General features: G+C 36.7%; 1 protein-coding gene across 1 annotated transcript in view; it reads left to right on the plus strand.

Moving 5' to 3' along the window:
* LOC107742014 (CD48 antigen-like) overlaps positions 1-2,285 on the plus strand; it is a 26,098-nt gene extending 23,813 nt beyond the window's left edge. The window contains exons 3-4 of the mRNA XM_016554856.1: positions 1,586-1,830; positions 1,946-2,285. Of these exons, the coding sequence (XP_016410342.1) occupies positions 1,586-1,830; positions 1,946-2,101 (401 nt within the window). The 3' untranslated portion in view covers positions 2,102-2,285. The remainder of the gene's footprint in view (positions 1-1,585; positions 1,831-1,945) is intronic.
* Positions 2,286-2,441: the final 156 nt, after the last annotated feature.

Consider the following 2,441-nt stretch of genomic DNA (forward strand, 5'->3'; position numbering starts at 1 on the left):
TTACTAGTAACAATCACATTCATGATATCAGAAATGAACATTGTCACTAGTGACAATTAAATTGTTGATATCAAGAAGAGACATCCGTACTAGTAACCATGTGATTACTGATATCAAAAATAAAGGTTTTTACTAGTAAGAATTGTATTTCTGATATGTGAAATTGTCATTTCAACTAATAAGAAATTAATTATTGATATCAACAATTGATTTTGAATGGCAGCCTATGGTGACATTTAACTAGTGAAAATACAATTACAGATATCAAGAATTTACATTTTAACTAGAGAATTCATATCCTGAGAATGAATAAAAGTCAAAACGGCTTGCCATATTTAAGTGTTTTGCTCCTATAGAAACAGCGAAACACTTAAAGTGACGTCGCAGATGTGCATGTGACATTGTAATTTTGGTGAGGGGTGGGCACCAGGTAAAAATCATGTTCCGGGCCCTTGAAATAGTCACCATCAGTCACTGGCATACATTGTTGATTTTCCATCTATGTTTTCCATGCAAATTCCCGTTTAAATATGATGCCAATGTGTCTTTTTAAAGGGCCTGTTTCTGTACCTGTCGTCAGGTCTCCAGTTGGTGTAAACCAAACTCAAGGTGAGACCCCCACCCTTTTTGATTGTTCATTTAGCAGACCACAACCAGCAGCTCATGGATATAAGAAGACTCAAAACAAAAAGGTGGAATTAAATAAGCAAATACTTAAGATTTTAGGATTTGTTAGGGTTAAAAGAATTGTTGCAAAACATGCCAGAAACATATTAATCACAGTGATAATGATCCAGACTCTTCAGTGTTTATCAGTATTTCAGTATTAAATCCATATGGTAACTTTTTTGGCGAGGCTGTTTATATACACTCACCCACCCCTTATTTATACACCACTTAATTTGCATGGGCCCACCAAAAAAATGGGGAATAGAAGATTGGAAAAAGTTTGCCTGGTCTGAGGAGTCTCAATTTCTGCTGCACCATTCAGATAGTAGGGTCAAAATTATTATATCATCTGCTTCACAATGTTATGACACTGGCTAAAGTGAGGCTGCAAAATAACCTGGAACAGACAACAAAACTCTTTCTACACTTTCATTTACTGAGGAATGAGCAAAGACCATATAACTAACCAAGTCCCGCAAGAAGCAACTACATAAAATAAGATACAATTAATTACACAGCCTCCTTGTCTTATAATAATAATAATAAATAAAAAAGGAACAAGAAACAGCATCCACCACCAACAGTTTCCAATGTGAATAAGATGTTTATAATCATTTATAAAATATCCACAAAGAAAAGAAGCTGACAGTAAACGATCAACAAAGCAAGGCAAAGCACAGGCAGCAAAGCAATTAAACTACAAGATAAAATAACAAACTAAACATAAACAACAAAATGAAACGAAACTCTAATGCGTGTTTGTGCTCTGGAGAGCTGCTTGCAGAGAGTTTTTTGCCGTGTTGAGCAGTGTAGCCAATCACGGACATATCTGTTGATTTCTTGAACTTCTTGATATGAAGAAAAAAGGTTCTCTCAAAATGTTCAGAATTAACCTGACACAACAGATGTCCACTAGGTTCATCAAAGTCACAGAAGATGAAGGAGGTCTGCTCTGTGTTGTGTTCTGTGAAAAATTATCGAGGTGTGTTTATCTCGTGGTATAAAGGAGGAGAAATGTTGAACCAGACCAGCAATCCTGATCTCAGCATCAACCTCAGTTTACCATTAGAGCTTCATTATAATGATCCAGAGACCTACAGCTGCACGGCTGCAAACCCAGTGAGCAATAAGAGTGTCTTTCTGCAAATGAAAGAGATCTGCCCACGACGGGAAAATAGGCCGACATGAACTCATTTAGTACAATACACTTCCACGCACAGCTTCTGTGTTTACACAGACAAAGACATTTTATGGCACAGAAGATGTTTATGAATAACTCTCTTCTCTTTCAGATTATCAGGATCATTGCGGCATTACTGAGGCTCTGGTTCATCTGGTTCTGTCTGGTCTGCTGGGAATCGCCATCATTGTCTTTCTGGTTGAACATCTGAGGTTCAGCTCATCTCAGAGAAGAGCTGCTTCTTCTATATGATGGTGACTTGCATGAGATGCTACAATGGCAGGCTCAGCCCTTGTTGTCTTGTGAGTCCACACAATGTCTTGTACTTACATTTTCATCATCATCCTATCAAGCTCCAAGTTCAGGTCCTTCTTCATTGTCCACTGATAAGTTTGTGTCAACCACAATCTCTAAGGATTCATCTGTGGCTGGTTCACCTGCTGATTGTAGAAAAAGGAGAGTTTTTGTTCAGGGCTATTAAGTTCAAAGATATTGAAATAAAACAATATATTTACTTCTATAGCCAATATTTGTAATGTTTATTCAATAATTTATTCATCTATGGTAATAATAACAACTGAGTAAAAAAAAA

Source organism: Sinocyclocheilus rhinocerous, unplaced genomic scaffold, assembly GCF_001515625.1.
Source record: "Sinocyclocheilus rhinocerous isolate Xijiao unplaced genomic scaffold, SAMN03320098_v1.1 scaffold6489, whole genome shotgun sequence".
NCBI classification, from domain to species: domain Eukaryota; kingdom Metazoa; phylum Chordata; class Actinopteri; order Cypriniformes; family Cyprinidae; genus Sinocyclocheilus; species Sinocyclocheilus rhinocerous.